Genomic DNA, 24,151 nt, shown 5'->3' on the forward strand with positions numbered 1-24,151 from the left:
ACAGTACCTTCTTACACGGGTTCTCATTTTTCTGCCCTTATTCTCTGCCTGGGGCTTGGCTTTATTTGCTCTTCTCCCTCAGCCAGGAGAGTGGCTTTCAGATACCCATCTCTAATCTTTTATCTCCTACCTGGAGATTACCTGTTGATCACCCACCAGCTGCTGCTAAGTCGCTTCAGTTGTGTCGATCTCTATGTTGTCCCTCGGATTCTCCAGGCGAGAACACTGGAGGGGGTTGCCATTTCCTTCTCCAACGCATGAAAGTGAAAAGTGAAAGTGAAGTCGCTCAATCGTGTCCAACTCTTAGCGACCCCATGGACTGCAGCCCATCAGGCTCCTCGGTCCATGGGATTGTCCAGGCAAGAGTACTAGAGTGGGGTGCCATTGCCTTCTCCACACCCACCAGCTAATCTCCTGCAAATCTTTTCTACCTACTCATGTTTTATCTCACATTTTTGTTGTACTTTATGGTTGATTTTCTGTCTAGTCTTTAAAAGTTATATTTGACTGTTCATCAGCCCTCATGTTTTAAAAGTTCTGTTGTTTCTACTTGGGAGATATTTCAGTCTTGAACCTTCCTTCTTGACATCACACTTTGGACATGGTCACAAATGAATGGTCACAAATAAATTTTTAGAAGTGTGAATTTCATGTGGTCACAAATAAATTTTTAGAGATGTGAATTTCCTAGCTGCCTCTTGCCTTAGATCATCTGCCTGTAGCAGATGATTATTTTCAGCTGGTGTTCACTCTTAGAACTCTGAAATGACTGAACTGTTCTCCCACATAGTAATATCTTTTGGAATTGATACTCCAAGTGAGAATATAGTAAATTGCACACTCTATCTTCCAGGTGCTGACTCTTGAATGCTTGCGTAAGTCAGCTACAGCTAAAGAGACGTCAAGGAGACTGGCCTGCTAGTCCCTGTAGCGTGTGTGAGTGCTTGCATGCTCAGTAGTATCTGAGTCTTTGTGACCTCATAGACTGTAACCTGCCAGACTCCTCTGTCCATGGGATTTTTCAAGCAAGAATACTGGAGTGGGTTGCTATTTCCTCCTCCAGGGGATCTTCCCAACCCAGGGATTGAACATGATTCTTGGATTCTTTATACCACTGAGTCACCGGGGAAGCCCTCTAGTTGCTGTTAGCTTGGCAAATAACTTCTACACTTTGAAGAGATATCTCCAGTCCAGGATCTGACTTTCAGTGTGGCAAGGCCTCAAGTTTTAATTTTTGTCCATCTAGATTTCAAGAGATTTTTAGAGATGTACTCCTTGTTAGTAAAGCTCTCAGGAATGCTAGTTTTCTTTTTCTGTATTTGCGCTGGGTCTTTCTTGCAGCTGCTGGATCTTTGTTGCTATAGGTGGGCTCTTCTTCAGTTGCAGCATGAAAGTGAAAGAAAGTGAAGTTGCTCAGTCATGTGGGACTCTTTGCGACCCCATGGACTGTAGCCTACCAGGCTTCTCAGTCCATGGGATTTTCCAGGCAAGAATACTGGAGTGGGTTGACATTTCTTTCTTCAGGGGATCTTCCCAACCCAGGGATCGAACCCAGGTCTCCCGCATTGTAGGCAGACGCTTTACCGTCTGAGCTACCAGGGAAGCCCTTCAGTTGCAGCATATGTTTCTCTTATTGTAGAGTATGGGCCCTAGTGTGTGCCAGTTCAGTAGTTGCGGTGCACAGGCTTAGAATTAATTTAATTTTAAATTAATTGAGAATTAGTTAAGTTCTCAATTAATTTAGAGTTAATTAAATTCTTAGTTCCCCGACCAGGGATCAAACCTGCAGCCCCTGCATTGGATGGTAAATTTTAACCACCAGACCACTAGGGGAGTCCCACCAGATTTCTAATTTTAGTGGAAGATAAACCAACTAGCTTGGAAACCAGGTAGATGGCAGCATAAGGAACCATCCTCTTTGCTAAGACCAGAGTTTATTAGGTCAGACAGATGCTTGGCATATATGTAGTTAGAATGGGGATTCATTTTGTGAGCCACCTCTGATTTGGTGGTAGCTGCCTGGACTTCCTGTGTTTGGGAACAGCTGGGCGCCTCAGGGAAGAGCTATGATCCAGTAGTGAGGTCGGCTTTGGGCACAGGAGAGGGAGATGGTAACCCAGGGCTTTGTATCCTCCAACCAGAACAGCAATGTTGGAAATTGACAGTGTTGCTCAGTTGTGTCTAGCTTTTTGCGATCCCATGGACTGTAGCCTGCTAGGTTCCTCTATCCATGGAATTCTCCAGGCAAGAACACGGGAGTGGATAGCCATTCCCTTCTCCAGGGAATCTTCCTGACCCAGGTTTTGAACCTGGGTCTCCTACATTACAGGTAGATCCTTTACTGTCTGAGCCATCAGGGAAGCCCAGGACTGTATTTGGTATTTGAAAGACATTTGTTAGGCAGAGGTTGGTAGACTGGATTGTTTTTCTGCCAACTATGGGAATCATTCCCTTAAAGATTGTGCTGGTTGTTTAATATTAAAACATTTTTATATTTGGACAAATACCCTACTCTTTGTTAAAGTCCATTCAAGGTCCAGACCTTCTGTTACTCATTATTCCTTAGTATATTCTCAACTGACTTGGTGGTTTCTTTCTTTTACTTTCCAGCCCCAAGAATATATGGCTTCCCAGGTGGCCCTGTGGTAAAGAATCTGTCTGCCAATGCCGGAGACTTGAGAAGCTTGGGTTCGATTCCTCTGTTAGGAAGGTGCCCTGGAGTAGAAAATGGCAACCCACTCCAGTATTCTTGCCTGGAATATTCCATGGAGAGAGGAGCCTGGCTGGCTATGTATGTAGTTCTTGGGGTCCCAAAGAGTTGAACATAGCAACTGAGCACACACACAGCCCCAAGAATATTACTTGGACTCTTTAAAAATATATATTTATTTAATTTAATTAATTAAAAAAATTTTTATTTGGCTGCGAGGGGTCTTAGCTGTGGCATGTGAGATCTTTGGTTTTTGTTGCAGCATGTGGGATCTTTTATTAATAGTTATGGCAGGCGAAGTCTTAGTTGCTGCATGTGGGTTGTAGTTCCCCAACCAGGGATTGAACCTGGGCCCCCTGCATTGGGAGCTTGGGGTCTTAGCCACTGGACCACCAGGGAAATCCCTCTTTGGACTCTTCAATTAGAATTGGATATTTTTCAGGTTTCCTTGGTTACAGTTTACATACCATTTAAAAAGGCTGTTTAGTTTTATACATGTGTGTTTACTTTGATAAGTTTTCTTGACAATGGGTAGCTTTTTTGTGACCATAAACTCAAAAAAAATTCTGAAAGTTGCAGTATGAGGGGATAATCTTCAGAATAGCTGACTATGAAAATGACTAGTTGTCATATAACTCAGCCAGCTGAGGACTCTTCTGAGCTCTCCAGTTCAGGTAATAACTATTTATTAAGTACCTGCTGATTGCTGCCTTCTGCATTGCTGAATATCTTTATGTATATTCATAAGTCCTTGATATGGCAAGCTACTTGAAAAACAGGGCTTGAATTTTTATCATACAGTAAGTGAGTGAGTCTCTAAACCAGTGATTTTCTTCACTTCTGTTTCTTTTTTTTGGTAGTTTTTTATTTATTTATATATTTGGCTGTGCCAGGGCTTAGTTGTGGCATGCAAACGCCCAGGCCCCCTCTATTGGGAGCACAGAGTCAGCCATTGGACCACCAGAGAAGTCCCTCTAAACCAGTGATTTTCTAGGGGTATATAGTAATTTTTAGGAAGTAGATGTGTCAATATTATGACTTTATATTGGAGAAAGTTGTTTTAGGAGTGCAAACTATGCAAAGTAAAACTTCTGACTGAGGGAATGCATAGTCCATTAATCCACCCTGCCTGGTAGGGTGTATTAATATATATTTAGATCTCTGGAAGAGAATATGAGTTTTTTATGTTTATCAGACAGGAGCATGGATTAAAGGTTGAATTATGCTGTTCTCAACTAGGAAGGGTTAATGATGCTTGTTATTCATTGGTCTAAGGACTGTTATTCATTGGCCTTAAGTTCACAATTAGAGGGAAATAAAGAATGGAAAGAATATAGGATTAATGGAGAAAAAGATATGGGGGAGTGAGACATAAATTGCTGAATCTAACCATATATTGCAAGCAATAGATAGATAAAAGTAAATGTTAATGGACTTAATTTTCCCCTCAACTTTTGAAGAATAATTTGGACACATGAACAGCTGCCTCCAAATTTCTGGCGTTGTAACCTTGGGCAGGTCATTCAGCATCTCCACCTTAGTTTCTTCCTGTGTATTTAGGAATGTAGCTCACAGAGTTATTGTGCAGATTGAATGAGGAGAAGTGAATGAAAGCCATTAATATACACTAGGTGCTCAAATCTTAGTGGAGTTTGGATTGGAACACTCTTTGGTTGTATGTGTGTGTGTGTGTGTTTGCTCCTATGTAGCCAAGAATTAACCTACCTTCAGATCTGATGGGTCAGCACACACATATTCAGAGCAGACTACTCCTGACTTGTATTTTAGTTACTATTCTTTCCCTTACCGTCTCCTCCATTCACTGGTTATTTTTCTGTCTTTTAAAAAAGGCAGGTCAATAATTTTCAGATGGTTAACACTTCTGTTGTTATAACACTCAGGCATTACCCCTGGTGTTGGAAATACAGTAAATCTTCTAGAAGGCCATGACTGTTTATGACAGAGTGTGCTTAGTCACTCAGTTGTGTCTGACTTTTTGTGACCCCATGGACTGTAGCTCGCCAGGCTCCTCGGTCCATAGGATTTTCCAAGCAAGAATAGTGGAGTGGGTTGCCATGCCCTCCTCCAGGGGATCTTTCCTACCCAGGGATCCAATCGCGGCTCCTGTGTCTCTTGCATTGCAGGTGGATTCTTTACCTGCTGAGCCATTAAGTCATAATAAAAGAAAACTACCAAAGCAATGTGCTTCTTAGTTAACTTCATTCCACAACACCTCTCTGGGATAGGGTGTGTTATTCCCACTGATAGACTGAGGAAAGAAGGTTCAGAGAGGTGAGTTGACTGGACAGTGGCATACAGCTGTCAGTGGTAGAATCAGCATTTAACTTGAATCTAGAGCCTAAGTTCTTATTCTGCCAAGAGACCGTTTTATTTTGCTACAATTGATGGCCAGCCATTGAGTAGGCCTAACCTTTTGTAAGTGAAGCCGCTCAGTCGGGTCCAACTCTGCGATCCCATGGACTGTAGCCTACCAAGTTTCTCCATCCATGGGATTTTCCAGGCAAGAGTACTGGAGTTGGTTGCTATTTGCTTCTCCAGGGGATCTTCCCAACCCAGGGACTGAACCCAGGTCTCTTGCATTGCAGGCAGACACTTTACCCTCTGAGCTACAATTTTCTACATTTTTCCTTTTTCCTTTCCCTCTCCTTAGTTAATTCTTATGTGTCATTTTAGCATGGAAACCGGAAGTTGAATTGTCTAGCTGACAGTGTCACATTTTTGCAAACTTTTGGCGCAAGTTAGAAAAATTAGGCTTACCCATTTCTTTACTGTGAATTGTGGACAGCTACTTATTTTCTTTCAAGAGGATTTTGAAATTAAGGGAAATGACAACCTGATGGAAAGTTGTCAGGACTTCCCTGGTGGTCCAGTGGCTAAGACTGCTTGCTCCCAATGCGGGGGGCTAGGTTTGACCCCTGGTCAGAGGACTAGATTCCATGTGCCACAACTAAGACCAGACACCGCTAAATAAATAAGTAATCATTAAAAGCAAAAGCAAAAAACGTGCTCGTCTTGAACACAGTAACTGTGTTTTGGAGGACAGACTTTGGAGCTAGCATTTCAGGAGAGGGGCTTTGTTCTAAACCTCGGGTGATGACAGAACATGGAGTTCTTTGGAGCACATCGTGCTGTTGCAGCAAAGTACCCATATTAGTTTGTTGCCATAGCAGAATCCCATAACCTCGGTAGCTTAAACCGTGGAAATTTATTCCCTCACAGTTCTGGAAGCTAGAAGCCCAAGGTCAAGGTGTCAGCAGATTTGATTTCTTCTGAGGCCTCTCCTTGGCTTGTAGATGGTGCCGTCCTGTAGGCAGTGGCCTGGAAGGTCTGTCTTGTGTATACGCGTCCCTAGTTCTTCCTGTTCGTATGAGGATACCAGTCATACTGGATTAGGACTTCACCCTAAGGGCTTCTGTTTAACTTAGTCACCTCTTTAAAGACTCAGTTTTCAAATACAGCCATGTTCTGAGGTACTGGGGGTTAGGGCTTTAACACATGAATTTGTACAGTTCAGCTCATAACAGCCGTGCGATACCAATATTTTCCATCCTGTCAGCATGAACTGATTGTCCTAGTCTAAAGGTAATTCCCACTTATATAATACTCAAAAGCGCATGCCCACATTAAAAAAAAAGAGCTCCAAGATAAGGATGAATGTTTATTTACAAAATTTTATCTTAATCATATCTTTAGTCTACTTAACAACCAATGATAGGTACCAAGACTGTAAAGTGAAAAACTCTTCCCCAGTGGCTCAGTGGTAAAGAATCTGCCTGTAGTGCAGGAGACGTTGGAGACGTGGGTTCAATCTCCTGGTTGGGAAGAACCCTGGAGGAGGGCATGGCAACCTACTCTAGGATTCTTGCCTGGGAAGTCCCATGGACAGAGGAGCTTGACGGGCTACAGTCTATGAGTTCACAAAGCACTGGACATTGTGTGTGGTCACAAAGCACACACACGCACACACACACGCAGAAATGAACCTTCACCTCTACTGAGACAAGGTGGGAGGCATGAAAGTCCAGAATTTGAGAATTCCTGCCTGGGATCAGCAAGGGGGAGAAAAGGACGAAACCAAATTAAGACTCTGAGCCTGTTATCATTTGTGACTGGCCACTTGAAGCCGGGAAGATTAGGCACCTATTTATAGGCTGTTTTCTAGGCACAAATGGCATGTTCCTGCTTTGCTATGTGGGGTGTGGTGCAGGGGTCCTGATCCGGTCAGGTTATGCCCTACTTCTTGACCTTCATGTACATGTTTTAAATTATTTATTCTCTAGCACTTATTTTCTTATTTATTAAACAAAACAAAACAAAAAATCCTTTTATCTTTCTGCTTAATCCCTTCAGGCCCTGCAATAACTGAAGTGTGTTTTTTCATTTGTTTGTATTTTGGAAGGGGATTGTGCTGGGTCTTTGTTGAGGTGCACAGGCTTCTCTTGTTGCCGGTAGGCTCAGCAGTTGCAGTGCTGGAGCTCTCTAGTTATAGCGCGTAGGCGTAGTTACCCGGCAGCATGTGGGATCTTAGTTCCCCAACCAGGGGTTGAACTCGAGTCTCCTGCACTGGAAGGCGAACTCTTAACCACTGGATGACCAGGAAAGTCCCAATAACTGAGGTTTTTGCCTTGACATGCTTAATAAATACTGTCTTTTTGCCCCTTCAAAGGTGCTGAACTCTTAATTATAATTATTACAGTGACCTTTACTTCTTCTTTTGCTCTTCTCCTACCTCCCCAAGTCAGTTTAGGCACTGTTAGCTTCTAGAATTGTAATCATCTAGATGATATTTTAATTGATCTGTTCTCAGCTGAAGATGGTAGCCACTGGGTTTTCTGGAGTGCTGTCAAAAGAGTTTACTTGCTGCTCTTGAACTGTGATGTTAATGGTAGGTGATTTGCTGCTGCTGCTGCTGCTGCTAAGTCACTTCAGTCGTGTCCAACTCTGTGCGACCCCATAGACGGCAGCCCACCAGGCTCCCCCGTCCCTGGGATTCTCCAGGCAAGAACACTGGAGTGGGTTGCCATTTCCTTCTCCAATGCATGAAAGTGAAAAGTGAAAGTGAAGTCACTCAGTCGTGTCCGACTCTTAGCGACCTCATGGACTGCAGCCCACCAGGCTCCTCTGTCCATGGGATTGTCCAGGCAAGAGTACTAGAGTAGGGTGCCATTGCCTTCTCCAGATGATTTGGGAAATATATAAAAAAAGTATAAAGAAGAAAAGAGCAAATCACACCTTGCTATATTTCTGGGAGTTAATTTTTTCTGTTCTTAAATTCTCTCAAAACTGGTTCCTCTTAATCATAATATTTTCTTTATCTTAGTAGGTAAGTGACCTCATGCGCAGATTTTTTTTTTACTTTGTTTCTTTGTTTTAAAAATTTTTTATTGGTGTGTAGTTGCTTTACAATGTTGTGTTAGTTTCAAATGTATAGCATAGTGAATCAGTTATACATATATATATCTTTTCTTTTTCACTTTTTTTAGATTCTTTTCCCAAAATAGGCCATTTATAGAGTATTGAGTAGAGTTCCCTGTGCTATACAGTAGGTCCTTGTTAGTTATTTGTTTTATGTATAGCAGTGTGTATATGTCAACACCAGTCTCCTTAGTGATTTCATGGATTCCTTTCCAGCTTTCCAAGTCTCACAATAGTCCTTCTGCAAGCTTCTGTCTGATATAGGCAGTTAGGCATCTTTGAGAATGTCTCATCCTTGATTGCCTAATTTGTTATGAAAATAATATTCTTTGTGTCCTGTGTTTATGTCTTTACATGTATTAATCTCATTTAATCCTCAAGGCAACCTTATGGGATAGGAACTATTATCCTCATTTAACAGATGAGGAAATTGAGGCTGAGAGGAATTAAGTAATTTTATACCCAGAGTTGATGTTATAGTCTGTGCTCTTGTCCTTCATATTTTCTGACCTTTTCAAGGAGTAATTTATTGGATACCAGGTGTGTGTGAGAGTTTTAATAAGGTAAACATGATCTTTTCCTCATTTTTATTTGGGAATTATTGGTAACTAATATAAGAGTATACCTGGGACTTGGAATCCTATTATATCAGAAATTCAGTGGGGTGTCTCTTCAATTCAGATAGCATGAGGGCTTAATGATTAATTTCATGTTATTTAAGCATGGTTTAAATATGTTGTGTCCTGTCTATGGCACATTTTAAATTCATAATTTCTTGTTTTTTGAACAGTGGGCCACATTACGAATTGAAACAGGAGTTGCAAAGCAATCAGTCCTTAAAAACTCAGCTTCTGTCGGTAAGTCTCCCTTTTCATTATGATGGTTAAAATAGCCAAATTGGGTAGATATGTGTCTACCCAACTTGAACTTGAAATATACCCAAAACAGTGCATTTTATAGGCCTTGGATTGTTCATAATTCTGTCCTTTATGCAAAATAGCAGCCTTCTGAGTTCTGGATGACTTTTCACTGTAGTCATACCATGCTGGTTCATCTATGTGTTCTTACAGGGTATTTCTAAAGGTATGCATTTAAAAGTGGTTGCCCATGGTATTTAAATGGTCTTAAGAAAAAAAGAAGGGGGCTAATTGGACCACCTAGGGTTAAGTTAAACCTATGTTGAGATTTCATTATCACCTTATTCTAACTTTGGTTCTTAAAGTATGTTCCTTAAAATATTATTTCCTGCTAAAAACCAATTAGTAATTAATGAAAAAAAAAAACCTCCCTTGTGATATAAGCTTGGGAGTCACCATGTGCTACTAATAATGTCTAGTAATAAAGGCTCAGAAAATTCGGTAGTAAAGACACTCCCTTAGTTTTTGTTAGAAGTGAGTTACCAAATCAACCGAGCTGACTAGTCCCTGCTTCTGTTTGTGTGTTTTTCCTTTGTCCCAAAAACCCCTTTCATGTGAGTTAAGAACTTTAAGAATTTTTTAAGACACAGGGTTCATAGGGGAGTAGAATTCTGTGGAAGCGATGGCAATGAAATTAGGAAGAAATAAACCCTTGATTTAATTAAAAGAATTAGGCTGTATGTGTTTTCCAAAAATAATGTATAGAAACAATATTGTGCCCATCTGATTTAGGGTTCAACATGGTCAAAATGTCAAACACTTCACTAGATGGGATGGAATTGGTCTTCAATTCCACGGAATTTGTCTTCTGAAGGCTTGTCTAAGGAATTGTAGATGGAATTACACTAGATGGAATTTGTCTTCTGAAGGCTTGTCTAAGGAATTGTAGAAATTATAGTACATTTTGGAAATAAAGAATTTGAAGGAACATATCTGTGCATTTTTGTATAATTAGATTGCTGTGTTCTAATGATTGAAGCAACTAGTGAGCTTTTCGTTGTCTATGTAAACACCAAAGGATTAGCGCTGATAACGTTTTTACCAAGATTGGGTATTTCCGGCTATACTTGATCCTCTTTTTATTGCCAGATACCCTCTCTGATAGTGACTAAATGGCACTAAACGACCTAGTAACTTTTTTTTCTGGGTTCTCTTTAAATGTGCGTCCTGTGATTTAAGGAGAGAAGAAACTTTATTGCTGATTTTTTTGTTGTACTCGATGAGACTTTGGGCTGTTGTTGACCTTGGATGAAATTCTCTGGGACCCTATAGATTGGCGTGGCGGCGGCCTATATCTTGGGCCATGAATTTAAAAGAGCACAAAGTGTTTCAATTTGGTAGTTAAGAGGATTAAACTCACTAGGTAAGGGTGCAGCATTGTTTTGGTTTTGTGAAAATTATTTGTTTTTGGCTGTGTCGGGCCTTAGTCGCAGCACTTAGGCCTCTCTAGTTGAGGCACACGGGCTTAGTTGCCCCAAGGCATGTGAGGTCTTAGTTCCTGGGCCAGGTGTCCAACCTGAGTGCCCTGCGTTGGAAGGCAGATTTTCAACCCCTGGGCCACCAGGGAACTCTCTGTTTTAGTTTTTTCAGCCTAATGGGAATGAATATTTCCACTTGGATTTCTTTATTTTTGTCATGCTCTTTTTCTTTGCCTTTTCCTGGGGACCTCCAGGAGACTGGAAGTAAGCAGGAGGGGAAAATACACATCACAGTGGTTGAGAGTCATCTGTTGACTCTTTCGATGTCATCAAACACTTTTGATGTCTACAAAATTTGTCCTGTTTCCTTCGGAGTGGCTGCTCTTCCTTTTCAGCCTGTGCAGTTGGGAATTGACTATTGCAGAGACCAAGCATCTGTTGCCAGTGAGGCTGACAATGGATCCATAGGTGATTAAGACTCGGTTCCTGTGGGGAGACGGGCATCCGACAGCCCACTGCAATAAATGCTCAAGTAGCTGCATAAGCAGAGGATGATGTGAGGTCTCAGGTAGGCTCTGCCATGTGCTGCTTTCGCCTCTGTTAATCCCACAACTGTGCTTGGTATGCCCCTCTCCTCCTGACTTATGTCCTGTTTGGGTCACCCGGTGGCAGGGTGTGTCCTCTGTGGATACGTTCTGCTGCTTGGAGTCAGCCGGGAGGTAGTGTCACAGTCCTAGACAGAGGCAGAGGGTGATGAAACCTTGAGCACTTATGTGTCTGGCTGGTGGAATCTCCTGCCTTCGGAACATCCCGCCTCTGTCCTGCGGCCAACTAGAGCACAAGTCAGGGTTGAGCCGGGCAGAGTTTAGGCAAGGGTCACTGGCAGGCCACGGGCCGGGGGTGTGGGTATGATTTTGAGATGTCCAAATGATGTAGTGCTGATGAAAAATTTGGGGAACCGAGAGGAAGAGATGAGCTAAACAGGGATGAGAGTTATGTTTATTTTCTGCATCCAAAAATTCTCTCTGCCACTCTTACTTGGTGAAACACATTTTTGGAAACACTTTTCAAATCTCCCTCTCCAGTTAAACCCCTCTTGTACTGTATTGGGTTGGCCAAAAAAGTTCTTTCGGGTTTTCTGTACCGGCTTATGGAAAAACACAAATGAACTTTTTGGCCACCCCAATATTTTTTCTGTGCCTTTATTGAATAAGCTGATTGAAAGCTGAACTTTGAGAAGTGTTATCTTTGTGCTTAAATACTTCATTGCCGTCCTTGACTGTACTCTACCATGACTTTTATTAAAACGCTGTCTTAACTCATTGAGCTTTAAATATAATCATGAAGAGGCTCTTTAAGAAGCTCTGTCATTGTACCTTCCTCTTCTAGGTTAGGGTTAGTGTTAAAACAGTGGTGAATATAAATTTTCTCCTCCCTTCAAGTAACTGTGTTATAAAGGAAGCATTCATCTTAAGTGGAGACTATAGAGTTGCCCTCTAACCTAGTTTTTCTTCCCTGAGAGCTGCTGTGCTAGAAGGTAAAATAAGAGTCTTGGTTTCTTTGCATCAGCTGTGCTCTAGCCAGAGGACAAATGCATCTCCTTGGAACCCTGGAATGTGATTTTTAACAACTTTTATTTTACTTTGTTATAAATAGTGGAAGGGGCCTTTGGACTATAAGAAGCCACTTGCCTCTTTCTTTGGGTATCTGATTTCCAGGATTTAGACTGCCAGACTTGAAGGAGTCAGTAACTGTGATTGTCATTAAAATGAATGTCATTAATTATGTCATTTTCACGACTCAAGATAAATTCCACTGTAATTGCCTTATGGTGCTAGGACACCGTGATGATTACCAACTGAATGTTGACAGGCAGGACTTAAGGGCCTGCAGTTGCCCTTACCTGGGGAGTGAGTCACAAACAATGCATGTAGAGGCTGTGGCTCACACCTGCTGGTGTTCCCTGGTACGTGTTGCTGGCCTTGTTCCGTGGTGCATGTTGCTGGCCTGACTCAGCATTATTGTCAGTGGGGAAACATACTTGCTTCCTCCGGCCCCAGCATTATTGTCAGTGGGGAAACATACTTGCTTCCTCCGGCCCTCCACCTTGCTCTGTTCCAGCAAGGATTTGGGGCCATGTGCTGCTGCTGCTGCATCACTTCAGTCGTGTCCGACTCTGTGCGACCCCATGGACTGCAGCCTACCAGGCTCCTCCATCCATGGATTTTCCAGGCAAGAGTACTGGAGTGGGGTGCCATTGCCTTCTCCATGGGGCTTACCGTTAATTAAGCCCCTGGGCTAAATTTTTCTTCTCTCCTACATCTCTTGCCCCTCAGCACCCCGACTCCACCTCTCCCTTCTCCCGAACATACACAAAGGACAAAATGCTGTGGCGAAGCTTCTTATGTACCTGTTCAAGGAGAATTCAGCCCCACTAATGTCTCCCACTAATTTCATTCACATTTGGAATTCTTTTGTGAGAACTGACTAACCATGTTGATACCAGTACAACATTATTATTAGTAGTAGTAGTAGTTGTTGCTGTTTCATTGCTCAGTTGTGTCCAACTCTATGTGACCCTGTGGACTGTAACCCACCAGACTCCTCTATCCATAGGATTTCCCAGGCAAGAATACTGGAGTGGGTTGCCATTTTCTTCTCCAGGGGATCTTCCAGACCCAGGGTTTGAACCTGGGTCTGCCTGGCAGGTGGATTTTTTACCACTGAGCCACCTGGGAAGCCCTGTAATTCCATTTATATAAATTGACCAGGAGAGATGAATCCATAGACACAGAATACAGTTAGGGGCTGGGGTAGAGGGGTAAGGAGTGACTGTTTCACGGGTTCAAGTCTCCCTTGGTGGGAATGAAAATGTTCTGGAACCAGATAGAGGGGCAGCTGCACACTGTGAATGAGCTAAATACCACTGAATTAGACACTTGAAAATAGTGAATTTGGTGTTAGATGAATTTCACCTCAATTTTTTTTTCTTCTTGCCATACCACAAGGCATGTGGGATTCTTTACCGCTGAGCTATAATGACAACTTAGTTTAGCGACACTTTGGAGGACAATTTGGCAATTTGTAGCAAAGTTGAAGACCTACTTATTACCTGTTAACTCCTCAATTCCTGTGATATCAAAGCTATCCAAACTCAGCATGTATGTGTTAGGAGACATGTTATGAGTACATGGAAACGTGGAAATGTGGAGATGACCCAGTTATTCCTGGGGAGGGAAGATTATATAAGGTGCTTTATTTATACTGTACAGCAATCAAAATGAATTAAATGGATTTGCATGAAGAAAACAAAATAGACAAATCTCAAACAACGTTGAGAGAAAATGAATATACAGTATGATAATATTCATTTAAAATTCAGTACCTTAAACAGATATAAGGTTTAAGTACCTTAAACTATATATTTATGTAGATGTATGTCAATTAGTATGAAGGAGCCTGGTGGGCTATATACAGTCCCTGGGGTCGCAAAGAGTCAGACACAACTGATGAGAGATTGGTCTTATGTCGATTAGTAATAAAATACTTATGGAAATGATACATCAGCTAGAAGGAAGGTCAGATGGAGAGGTGGGCTTTAACTATACCTATGATTTTTTCTTTAAAAAATAATTGAAGCAGATAGGCCAGTGGGTTTCTTTTCTTTGTTGAACTCGTATGTTTTGGTTAAACTTGTATTTTAAACATACATGTTAAGAAAACCAATCAAATAAGTTATTAATATCAATAATCATTCAGCTAGAGTCTGTAGTCTGATGAATGGAACGAGTTTTATGTGAATAGAAAACAGACACTTATCTCAGGGGTGTGACTGATGGATTCAAGCTCCAAAATTCATCTCTAGTCAGTATGCCCAGTGCCGGGAATTTAAACTTAAACCTGTGGAACAGAGGCGCTGGTAACTGAGTTAGAGCGGAGTTTCACAACCTTAGTACTACTGACATTTTGTTGTTCAGTTGCTTAGTCGTGTCCCACTCTTTGTGACCCCATGGACTACTGCCCACCAGGCTCCTCTGTCCATGGGATTCTCCAGGCAAGAGTACTGGAGTGGGGTGCCGTTTCCTCCTCCAGGGGATCTTCCCGACCCAGGAATTGAACCAGGGTCTCCTGCATTGTGGGCAGATTCTTTACCAACTGAGCCATCAGGGAAGCCCCAAATGAAGGCTCTGCCCTCTCTGAAGCTGAATCATTCTTTGTTACAGGGAGCGGTCCTGCATAGGGTTCTGGGTCTCTACTCACTAGGTGACACTAACACATTGTTAATGTGACAACCCAGATATTGCCCACTGTCCCCTGGGGGCAAAATCCTCCCCTTTCTCCCCCACCCCGCCTTCCACTAATCTTAGTGAATAATATGTTAATCTATCGGTACCCACTCTCATTGGAATAATTTATTTAGTGTTCTAACCAGTAGCCCCTCAAAGGAGCAGAACTTGATTTCTCCAGTTTGTGGCGACTGGTTTGGGGGGAGATGGTATGCGAGGTAAGGCATGAAAACCACAGGGTTAGCGGGGTCACTGGATGGTGGGAGAGGAGGCGGCAGGTTCTTCAAGGAAAGGGAGAGGCGAGTGGAGGGAATCTTCCTTCAAAGTTTACCTCGTCATCCGATGAAAATAGACTTCCTCTTTTAGAGGAATCTTTACTCTCTTACCTCCGAACGCAGATGACTGTGCATGTTATTCTGGCCAACAGTGAGTAAGCGGGATGGAGTGGTTTTGGCAGGAAAGAGAAGACAGGACGTTAGCAAACTAATGGTCTTAACTGCGCGGTGAGGGATGGGTGGGAAAAGAGCAATTTGATCCATACATCACAGAGAGGAAGGCTCCTAGCCTAAGAAACCAGTTTTTCCAGTATGTTTTAGCCCATAAAACATACTCTATTATTTTTCAAGATTGTTCTCCTTTTCATATAGCTGTAACAAAGTGGATGACTTGCCCTGTGCCCTGTCCCTATTTTCTGTGAAATTAGGTTTTGTTTTAAATTTGTTTTTTAAAAAATTATTTATTTTTTAAATGAAGGATACTTGCTTTACAGAATTTTCTTGTTTTCTGTCAAACATCAATAAGAATCAGCCATTAAAAAAAAAAAAAGTACCTAATCTAAGCAGATTTTTAATCTAATGGCAACCCACTCCAGTTTCCTTGCCTGGGAAATTCCATGGACAGAGGAGCCTGGCGGGCTGCAGTCCATGGAATCACAGAGTTGGACTGTGTTTTCCGGGTGGCTCAGTGGTAAAGAATCTGCCAATGCAGGAGACACAGGTTTGACACAGTGGATCTTCCCTGGGTTGGAATGATCCCCTGGTGAAGGAAGTGGCAATCCATTCCAGTATTCTTGCCTGGGAAATCCCATGGACAGAAGTACTTGGCAGGCTGTAGTCCACGGGGTCAGAAAATAGTCAGAAACAACTTAGTGACTAAACAACAACAAATCCTCAGCTGTTGGAAGTCTTGTTGGTGATTTCGCTCTCTTTATCCCAATTCCCTCTGTTGTTTAGAAGAGGGGATCTGCATTTCAGAATTATGAGATTTGAAACAGCTGGGTATAAACGAAGACTCAAGGACTCTTTGAGAGGGAAAAGAATGTAGGATCAGATGATAAGACAGTCAACTCAAGAGCATGTCTCCTGTTTATTTAGAGTTCTCTACTGCTGGGAGGGGTGGACATCTCATTGGGGACTCATCAAATTTAAAATGCAGCTTGTTATTTTAGAAGCGTTCCTAAAACCAGCTTCCCCACCCACCACACCCCTTCTGGCCACCCTACACCACAGAGAAAACCCTGATCAAAATGCCAAAGCTTTTCCATTCTGTTTCTGCCTTATAGGTGAGAACCTATCAATAATAATGATAATCTTTGTTAAACACTGACTCCATTGTGCAAACTTTATTTACATTGCTTATGTCAAGATAATGTCTTGTTAGGGCTTCCCTGGTGGCTCAGTGGTAAAAAGAACCCACCTTGCAAGGCAGAAGACGTGGAATCGATCCCTGGGTCGGGAAGATCCCCTGGAGAAGGAAATGGCAACCCATTCTAGTATTCTGGCTACAGTCCATGAGGTCTCAAAAGAGTCAGACACGACTTAGCAACTAAACAACATTTTCTTAATCCTCATTTTATAGATGAGAAAATTATAGATGAAGAAGCTCAAGTAACTTGCTTCAGATCATGTCACTAGTCAAAGGCAGCCTGGAAAGGAATCTCAATTTGTCTTTCCTACTCAAAACCCCTTGCCACCACTCCCTACCCTAATCCATGCCTTCCTTACCAGCCTGTCTGGTCAACGTCTTCTGATTCTCCCTTTGAAGGTTGAGGTGACTCTTGCACAAATGGAAACTCCTCTGCTGGGTGTTGGCTTTGTCACATGCTAGGAAATTCATAACATTTCAATCTCAAGACATCAACAGAAATTTTAAAGAAATGACTCTTTTCAGACTATTCAACATTATGATCAAAGCTACTGTACATAAATGCCAAACCCTAAGACTGACATTTTAATTGAATTCATGGTTCATTTGATGATGAAGTTTTATGGACACTTTGTGTTGTGGAATTTCTTGTTTAATCTGATTAGTTATGTCCAAAGCAATGAATAATGTGTGTCAGTCAAAATATGAGTCGACAGTGTATTGAATGAGATGTTAAAGTGTTAGTTGTTAAAATGAAACTATGCCTGTTATTCCAAATGCCTGTTGGTTTCTCTGCAGTGTCAGTTGACAACCGATTACAGTGTCCATACTTCTGCTCTACTGATGCCTTGAAATGGGTATAAATACATAATTCATTCCATGATTATATATCTGGGGCTAAAATCCTCCCATTTTATAATCAGTATTGGCTATTTTGTACGTTTATGAAGTACTGAGGGATATAATGATGGAAATCATGGTAGGTTTTCTCATCCATGTTTCTCAAGAGGCTGCAAGTACATTTCCAGTACTTCTGGCTTAGTGCTTTTAGTCTTGATAACCGAGACACTAATAGAAAATTACTCACAATGAAAACGGCAAATTACTCTATCATAGATATATGAACCATGTAGAAATCAGGAAAATAGAACATTTATTTCAGCAGAACTTTTGCTTCTATCTTAATCCCAAATAACAGGGTCAACAAATGCATTCTGTTGGGTTGGCAGAAAGTTCATTTGGGTTTTTCCATACACTGTTACAGAAAAACCCAAATGAACTTTTTGGCCAGTCTAGGACCATGTTCATCTTCCTGTGACCCTGGAGACATCACTAAGTGATGATGTCTTTGTCACCACTCAGCCGTCTTTATGGTCCAACTCTCACATCTGTATATGACTACTTGAAAAACTATAGCTTTGACTATATGGACCTTTGTCCGCAAAATGATGTCTCTGCTCTTTAATACACTGTCTAGGTTTGTGATAGCTTTTCTTCCAAGGAGCAAGCATCTTCTAATTTCGTGGCTACGGTTACTGTCTGCAGTCATTTTGGAGCCCCAGAAAATAAAATCTGTCACTGTGTCCACTTTTTTCCCATCTGGGTAGCAGCTATTTTTTCTCTTCTCCTGGGTGACCCAGTGGCGCTGGATTGCATTCTGAACACTGCTTACTCGTCTTGTACTGTTCTGTGTTTGGGTCCTGTATCTCCTCAAATAGAACTAACTTACGTGGATGGACCTGCAAACACGTGTTCCTGTTTGAAAGTTTGAAAGTTATGTAGGGGACTTACTGTACTTTGGAGACAGTGCAAATACATAGCGAATGACACCTTTCTTCAAGTTCTAAGAGAAAAGATTGTTATGGATGGTGATTTCAGATATCCCTTTGTAACCAGTGGTCTCTTGGTTTAAGCAAAATGGAAATTGATAATGAATTCCAGAGACCATCCCTAGAAAGGGAGAAAGAAAGGAGATTAAGATTGGATAGACAGTGCAAATGTTGGCTGTGTGTAATTTATAGCGTGCACCCGCTTGGTAGACTATGTAAAGTTCTCCAAGTCTTTGTAGAGGCTTGGTGGTGGTGTTTTTTTCCCCCAAGTGTGGTAAACTTTTTGTTTATTAAGTTGGTATCTGTTAGTGTTTCATGCAAACTTGAATCCCCTTCCTTCCTCTTCCTGCTTCTGCCACAGCATTTGCACAGATATACTTGAAAAAATGAATGTCCCCATTTTCAGTGACTCATATGTTCACACAGTGAGTTTTCTTGCCAGTCGGTGGCAACCCACATGATCCTCTGCAACAGTTACTGAGTGTGTGACACCAGCAGGCGTTGTGAAATCCCAGCGCGGCAGTTCTCAGCTTAGCCTCTGGTGCCCCTCTCAACGAGCCTGTGCCCAAGATCGCTAATTAGTAGGGAAGCTTGCGTCTCAGAGTACCTGTGCAAGAGAAAAACCGGCATTTTGTAATCAACAAAAAGAGCGGACATCCTTTTCTTTTTTTTTTTTTTAAAGGCAGGACATTGCTTTGCCATTTCACCCTCATCTTTTTTAAAAAAAATTATTATTTATTTGTGGTTGCGCTGGGTCTTTGTTGCTGTGTGTCAGCTTTCTCTAGTTGTGATGATGACGGGGCTACTCTCTAGTTGCGGCATGTGGGCTTCTGATGGTGGCTTCTTCTGTTGTGGAGCACGGGCTCTAGGCACATCAGCTTCAGTAGCTGCGACTCATGGGCTCTAGAACGCAGGCTTATTAGTTATGGTGCATGGGCTTAGTTGCAGCATGTGGGACCTTCCCGGATCAGGGATCGAACTTGTGTTCCCTGCATTGGCAGGAGGATTCTTAACCGCTGAACCGCCGGGGAAGTCCCTATCCTCATCTTCACAGGGCAAGCCAGCCATTGTGTCTTTTTAGTATAAGCCAGATTTAGTTGTAGTAAAAGCCTGATTTAAATGCTGAAGTTGAAATTGTAATACTTTGGACACCTGATGTGAAGAATTGACTCATTGGAAAAGACTCTGATGCTGGGAAAGATTGAAGGCAGGAAGAGAAGGGGATGACAGAGGATGAGATGGTTGGATGGCGTTACTGACTCGATGGACATGAGTTTGAGCAAGCTCAGGGAGTTGGTGAAGGACAGGGAGGCCTGGCAGTGCTGCAGTCTATGGGGTCTAAAAGAGTCAGACATGACTGAGTGACTGAACTGGACTACTGAACGGATTTAGATTTAGAAACTTATAAGTGATATTTTGTAAGTTTGATGAAATATAGTCTTTCCCCTCGTTGTCTTTGCAGATAATCAGTTAAAACAACGCCTTTATCATATAATGAGTGGGATTGGTGGTTTATGGGCTCAAGGAAAATGAAAAGGGGAAAATGGAGTTCCGCTGATGTGAAGAATTTTGAGTGATTTTGGGAAAAAAGAGTATCAGGTGGAAGAAATTGTAAGCAAAGACAGAAGTGTGGAGAGTCTAAGAGATATTCAGGGCCTAAGAACTAGGGCCTAGCCAGGCTGGAGCTAGGGTGAGGGAAGATGAGTTGGGGGTGGAGAGAATCGAGATTGGATGTTTTAGTTCTGACAGATCTTGAATGCCAGGCCAGGAGATTATTTAATTAAATTCAGAACAAATCTGGTAGCTTTGTGGAAGTGGGGCTAGACAGGAAGAGGGTGGGGGAAGTGGAGAAAGGATGGTGGTAGATGGAAAGTCATTCTGGAAGGTAAAGGGGCTTTGAACCAGAGCCATGAGGCTGGTGCGGAGGTAGAGGGTCTGGGCAGCCATATATTATAAAATGTGAGCCTTGGGGTAGAAGTCAGGACTAGAGTTGCGCATTTGGGAGTTATTTGCAGAGGGTGGAAGTTGAAATGGTGGACTGAGTGAACTGACTTAGTGAAAGACATTTTATTGAGGCTAGAGAAAAAAGAAAAATGGAAAAGGAGCAGGAAGAGATAAATGAACCAAATAAGGATTCACCAGGGAAGAGAATAGGAGCAGAGAGAGTGGAAATTCAGAGGAGGGGGGGTTCTGACTTTATATTTTCTCTCTGTATTTCTCTGCCCACTGATACGTTTTCCCCCTTAATTTTAATTAATTAATTTATTTGACTGACTGCGAGGAGTCTTAGTTGCAGCACGCGCATCTTCGAGCTCTGTTGCAGCCTGCAAGATGTTTAGTTGAGGCATGTGGGATCTAGTTCCCTGACCAGGGATCCAACCAGGGCCGCCTGCATTGGGAGGGTGAAGTCTTAGCCACTAGACCACTAGGGAAGTCCTGAAATCCTTTAGTCTTAATTTGCATTTCTTTTATAGAGAGTGTGATTTGGTACTTGGTTTGTTTTTAGGGGCTATTTGTATTTGTTTTTCTGGGAACTGTCTACTCCCATCTTTGGTCATTTTTCTTTTTTTTGCCACTTTTCTATTTCTCTTGATTTCTGTTTCACCTTGACATCTAGGATCTTCTCATGCATTCAGGTGGTTAGCTTTTGTCTCTGCGGAGATAAAAGTACTGCTTTCAGTTTGCAGTTTGTATTTTGTCCTTTGCTTATCATGTGTCTTACATTATTTTTCATCTTTATGTAGTCAAACTTATCAGTATTTTCTTTTTATAGCATCTGGATTTTGAGTTTTGTAGTAGAAAGATTTTTCCCTCTGCCAAGTCCTAAGGGAATTTACCTAATGTTTTCTTTGATTACTTTTATGGCTTTGATTCATTTGTGCTGGTCTGTTTGTCCAGATGACTATCCAGATGTTGCCAACTCCCTATTAAAAAGCCCATCTCTACCCAACTGATTTTCGATGCGTCCTTCATAGTTTCCTGTATTCTAGTACATTTTTGGATCTATTTCTGAACTTTCTGTTCTGTAACATTTACTTGTCTTCTCTTGCACGGGTATGTTGCTTTAATTATTGACATTTTTAACAGATTGTTTTAATATCTGGTAGGGATTGCTGTTTGGTCACTTTTCCTTACAGAAAACTGTTGTGATAATTCTTGCTTTTGACCCATATGATCTTGAGATTTAGCTTGTCTGTGATCAAGAGGAAATACAACATCTGTTTTTATTAGCATTGTGTTAAATTTATAAATTTCCTGAGGGTGGTTTGAAATTATCAGTGTTGAGTCTTCCTCTCCAAGGATATTAGATCTTTCCATTTATTTAGGTGTTTTTTTTTTTTTTTTTAATCGTCCAGAGGTGTTTGAAAGTTTTCCTTAGATAGTATACATTTCCTCTTAAGTTTATAATTCTAGCTGATATTATAAATGGAGCATCTTCTTCCATCATATCTTCTAACTGGTTGTTGTTTGTATATTGGAAAGCTTTTGATTTCAGTAAAGGCAGAAGGATATACTCAAATAAGAATTCTCCTACTGTATGTAGATTTTCATATTTCCTTGTTTTTTTCCCCCAGGTATGCAGTTATTTTATTGTCAAATAGTGATAGTTTTGCCACCTATGATTCAACTTTAGTCTGTATTTTATTTCTTTTCCAGTTTATTTTCTTTCTTTCTTTTTTTTTTGATTGCATCACACAGCATGTTGGGTCTTAGTTCCCTGACTGGGGATCAGACCCGTGCCCCCTGCATTGGCAGTGTGGAGTCTTAACCACTGGACTGCCAGCAAAGTCCCTCTTTTCCACTTTATACTTCATTTCTTTCCCTGGTCTAATTGTGCTGGCTGCTGCTTCAGTACAGTGTTGACTAGCAGTGCTGTTAGTTGTCATGCCTACTGGAGACAGGCCTCTAGTGTCTGCCGAGTAAGCATCAGGCTGGGCTTGATCTAGTTTTCCATCTTATGGTAAATACTTCTTGGTGCTTGTTTTGTAAGTCAAGAACAAATGTTGAAGTTTTAATGTTTTTTCAGCATTTTGGTGATGAATAAATTACATTAATAGCATAATATCTGAGTCATCTTTGAGTTTATGGAGTAAACATTGCTTGACCGTGATGTGCTAGAAACTGTCTGCCAGAATTGAAGTTAGGACTTTTTGCAATTGATCCTTATACTTGAGGTTAATGTATTACATACCAACTTACTTTTTCCCCCTCCTTCCCTTCTTTCCCTTGTCCCCTTTCTTCTCAGATTTAAAGGTTTGGTAGAATTCCTTGTAAAAACAGTTTGGGTCTGGGACTGATAAAGTTTCTTTACTCCCACATTATTTCATTTGTGCAAATGGTTCTCTTTAGAGCATTCATCTCTTGGTGTCAGTATTAGTAATTTTTTTTTTTTTTTTTCAGTTAGAAAGCCAACACTTTTGCTTAGCTTATTGAATTTTCCAGGACTTTGTGCAAAGTTGTTTCTTATTCCTTTTATACTTTCTATTTCTTTTTTTCCTCCTTTTTGGCTGTGTTGGGTGTTTGTTGCTGCCTGTAGGTTTCCCCTATTTGCATCACACAGGGGCTTTAGTTGTGCTGCAAGGCTTCTTGTTTCCATGTACAGGCTTCTCTAGTTTCTAATTTCATCTTTGTAAATTCTTATTTCATATTTATGTGACTTTCTCCCCTGTCCTTATTTTTCTTGCTTGGATTAACTGATGGGATATATAGGTATTTAAAGTAAACTTTATCCTTTTTATGTAAAAAAGAAAAGAAAAGTTGAATGTAACTCTTAAATGTGCCAACTGGGGAAACGTTACTACAAGAGCATAATTTCATAACTAACTCTAAAGCTTTTTTAAAAAACTAGGCCATCGTGATAGAGTAGCGCTTAGGAAACCAGAAGAAGTGCTAAGTCAGCACTTATTTTTAGCACATACCATGTATATGATAGTGATAGCTTCATGATAAGTTCTGATTTTGTCCACCCCTTTTTATTTTGGCCGTGCAGCTTGAAGTATCTATGTGGAATCTTAGATCCCCCACCAGGGATTGAACCCAGGTGCTTGGCTGTGAAAGTGCCAAGTCCTGACCACTGGAGCACCAGGAAATTCTTTGCCCCCTTTTCATTTTATGGTTCTGTTTTGTGGTGCACATGAGTCTAGTTCTAAAGCAGGGACACTTGTGAGACTTCTGTGCAGTGATTTTGTTTTCACATTTTTGCTTTTTATCTTTACCAATCTCTCCATTTCCAACAAGACAGAAACTTCAGACCTTAAAACAACATCCAAATGACCGAGCAAACGGCAACTCCTCCTCTTAAAAGTACATCTGTTAATTTGACCATCAGATAGATAAAATATCAATAATAGGTCAGAAAACTAAGATCATGGCATCTGGTCCCATCACTTCATGGGAAATAGATGGGGAAACAGTGGAAACTGTTAGACTTTATTTTTCTGGGCTCCAAAATCACTGCAGATGGTGACTGCCGCCACGAAATTAAAAAGATGCTTACTCCTTGGAAGGAAAGTTATGACCAACCTAGATAGCATATTCAAAAGCAGAGACATTACTTTGTCAACAAAGGTCTTCTAGTCAAGGCTACGGTTTTTCCAGTAGTCATGTATGGATGTGAGAATTGGACTGTGAAGAAGGCTGAGTGCCGAAGAATTAATGCTTTTGAACTGTGGTGTTGGAGAAGACTCTTGAGAGTCCCTTGGACTGCAAGGAGATCCACCCAGTCCATTATAAAGGAGATCGGTCCTGGGTGTTCTTTGGAAGGACTGATGTTGAAGCTGAAACTCCAGTACTTTGGCCACCTCATGCGAAGAGTTGACTCATTGGAAAAGATTCTGATGCTGGGAGGGATTGGGGGCAGGAGGAGAAGGGGACGACAGAGGATGAGAGGGCTGGATGGCGTCACTGATCA

General features: G+C 41.5%; 1 protein-coding gene across 1 annotated transcript in view; it reads left to right on the top strand.

The window, feature by feature from the left end:
* Positions 1–24,151, top strand: part of AGPAT9 (1-acylglycerol-3-phosphate O-acyltransferase 9) — a 71,668-nt gene that overhangs the window by 2,072 nt on the left and 45,445 nt on the right. The window contains exon 2 of the mRNA XM_010845962.1: positions 8,937–9,003. Coding sequence (XP_010844264.1) covers positions 8,937–9,003 — 67 coding nt within the window. The remainder of the gene's footprint in view (positions 1–8,936; positions 9,004–24,151) is intronic.

The sequence above is a fragment of the Bison bison genome, unplaced genomic scaffold (genome assembly GCF_000754665.1).
Source record: "Bison bison bison isolate TAMUID 2011002044 unplaced genomic scaffold, Bison_UMD1.0 scf7180017864228, whole genome shotgun sequence".
Classification (NCBI taxonomy): domain Eukaryota; kingdom Metazoa; phylum Chordata; class Mammalia; order Artiodactyla; family Bovidae; genus Bison; species Bison bison.